General features: G+C 44.7%; 1 protein-coding gene across 1 annotated transcript; it reads left to right on the plus strand.

Moving 5' to 3' along the window:
* Positions 1-236: 236 nt before the first annotated feature.
* Positions 237-2,354, plus strand: her6 (hairy-related 6). The gene is made up of 4 exons (XM_034674361.1): positions 237-850; positions 1,032-1,127; positions 1,238-1,325; positions 1,491-2,354. The coding sequence occupies exons 1-4, from the start codon at positions 743-745 to the stop codon at positions 2,030-2,032; spliced, it is 834 nt and encodes a 277-aa protein (XP_034530252.1). The 5' UTR covers positions 237-742; the 3' UTR covers positions 2,033-2,354.
* The last annotated feature ends 256 nt before the right edge of the window (positions 2,355-2,610 follow it).

Genomic DNA, 2,610 nt, shown 5'->3' on the forward strand with positions numbered 1-2,610 from the left:
CTGAACTTAGCAAAGCTCACACTTATTAGAAGTAGAAAGTAACTTTTGATGGCTTTATGCAAGTTTCATTATTATTATTATTATAATTATTATTGTTATTATGAGGCTATTATGAGGCTATTATTATTATTATTTTTAGGCTATTATACGTTAGGTGCACAACACTATTTTTATTATTTATGTCCATTTGTTTGACTTTTAAATAGCTGTTTTTTCCGCTGTTATCTGTTGCCTGGTAGATAAAAAGTCCACTGCCCGCTCCCGGTCTTGGTGCCCAGTCAGCGGCTCCACTGTTAATATGTAAACGGTACGATGATTGAAGACTGAAGGCAGTTTCCCCGGCTGTGCCCTGAACCCGGGCCTCGCGCCATTGGCCGCCAGCTCAAGCGGCCAAACAACCAATGGGAGGGCGCCGACCACGAGCCGTCCTCCCTTGGGCCGCGTGTCCCTCGCCCTGATTGGTGGAAAGTTACTGTGGGAAAGAAAGTTTGGGAAGTTTCACACGAGCCGTTCGCGTGCAGTGCGAGATATAAATACAAGCCACACGCGGAGAGCCCAACAGAGAGACTCTGCATCCGCTCCTGATAAGTGCTGCTGCTGTTGCTGCGCATCACTCTTACGGATTTAACGCACATCTCAGGATATTTTTGAGAGAAGGACGTCTCGAAACATTCGTCGTCCTTTACCCTCTCATCTTTGGATCGTAATTTTGTGCTTTTGTGGGATATTTCCGATCAAAAAGATGCCTGCCGACATGATGGAAAAATCATCCTCCTCTCCGGTTGCTGCCACCCCGGCAAGCATGAACACAACTCCCGATAAACCCAAGACAGCCTCTGAGCACCGAAAGGTTGGTACAAATCATTCATCTCAAAGCAGTTTCCTGTCAGCGTTTTCTAAAAATGAAAAGTCCTCAACTTTATTTTGCACTCAGCTTTGTGCAAGCTCCACATTATAAGCGAGAAATTTCATTTTACACACGAAACATGAGAGAAATTTAACAGAAAATGTGATTTTGTTTTCATCTTTAGTCATCTAAGCCCATTATGGAAAAGAGAAGAAGAGCCAGAATCAATGAGAGCCTGGGACAACTGAAAACTCTCATCCTGGATGCACTCAAAAAAGATGTAAGTACTCACTCAGTTTCCTGGTTATTAATAGATTTTAGAAGTGTCCCTGTCAAACAGAGGGAAAGTGAGCGCGTAATCCTAACCATGTGTGTTTTCCGTCCCCTCAGAGCTCCAGACATTCAAAACTTGAGAAGGCGGACATCCTGGAGATGACGGTGAAGCATCTGCGGAACCTCCAGAGAGCTCAGATGACCGGTAAGTCTTATTTCCCGGACTAATCTGTCTCATGTCTCAGCATTTGGAAACATAGCTGGTGCAGGGTAACATTCCTGCGTGGAAAGTGTCCAAATATTATAGTTTTGATATTCCATTAATGAAACGATACCCTGACTTACGTATATCTCTCTGTTTTCTTTGCAGCTGCTCTGAACACTGACCCCACTGTTCTGGGAAAATATCGGGCCGGTTTCAGCGAGTGCATGAATGAAGTCACTCGGTTCTTATCCACCTGCGAAGGTGTCAACACCGAGGTGAGGACGCGGCTCCTCGGACACTTGGCTAGCTGCGTGACCCAGATCAACGCTATGAACTACCCCAGCCAGCATCAGCACCAGCACCAGCTGCCATCCAGCACCGGACCGACCCACCCTTCCTTCGGCCAGTCAATGGTGCAGATCCCCAACTCGTCCCCGCAGGTCCTGCCCATGAACGCGGTGTCTTGTAAAGGAGGCTCCTCGCCGGCTAGTTTACCTTCAGATGCCACCAAAGTGTACGGCGGTTTTCAGATCGTGCCTGCCACAGACGGACAGTTTGCATTCCTCATACCCAACGCTGCATTTGCGCCAAACGGCCCCGTTATCCCCGTGTATGCCAACAACGTCAGCACGCCGGTGCCTGTACCGGCTGCGGTTTCCCCCGGAGCCCCATCGGGCAACTCGGACTCAGTGTGGAGACCCTGGTGAACAGTGGGGAAAAAAGGACCATAAAGACTTTGAAATGACACTTAATAGTTCTCTCTTTGTTTAATGTTAGAAAGTTGTTTTTGAATTTGTTTTTTTTCCTTGTAAAATGGAGAGAGTATGCACTATATTTGTACAGCTAACAAGGGAGTAAAGTTCATATTGAAATGAGATCTGTATTGTGGAAGTCCGTTCACTGCTTTTTTTTATATATTTGAGTTGTCTTTTTTACTGTGTGATGCCAAAGATATGTTCAATGCTCTTATGATGTTCTTCGTTTTGGAAGACGAATAAATTTGTAAAGATATTAAAAACACTCACTTGATCATGTGTGGTTTGTTTGAAAAACTTAACCTCATCCTCCCATTAATGCGTAAAACTGGCAAAATTACGCATTTCCATCTGCTTGTAGACATACTCAAACTTTATAATGTAGACGTTTGAACGATTGTCAAAGCTAATGTTCGCAAACCTCAAGTTAGCAAGCATCCTAATTCGGTTATCTGAGAGTTACTTTTTCATTGTGGGCTTTCTTAAATATGAAATCAACGCAAGTTCGAAAGAAACGGAGCATTGAACGC

This window comes from Notolabrus celidotus, chromosome 2 (assembly GCF_009762535.1).
Source record: "Notolabrus celidotus isolate fNotCel1 chromosome 2, fNotCel1.pri, whole genome shotgun sequence".
Classification (NCBI taxonomy): Eukaryota; Metazoa; Chordata; class Actinopteri; order Labriformes; family Labridae; genus Notolabrus; species Notolabrus celidotus.

What these genes read in the sequence shown, in the direction of transcription:
- her6 (XM_034674361.1), top strand. Translation starts at nt 743, where the DNA reads ATGCCTGCCGACATGATGGAAAAATCATCCTCCTCTCCGGTTGCTGCC. An exon ending in CAGCCTCTGAGCACCGAAAG is followed by an intron (nt 851 to 1,031) that starts GTTGGTACAAAT and finishes TTTCATCTTTAG; the next exon opens with TCATCTAAGCCCATTATGGA. An exon ending in CCAGAGAGCTCAGATGACCG is followed by an intron (nt 1,326 to 1,490) that starts GTAAGTCTTATT and finishes TTTTCTTTGCAG; the next exon opens with CTGCTCTGAACACTGACCCC.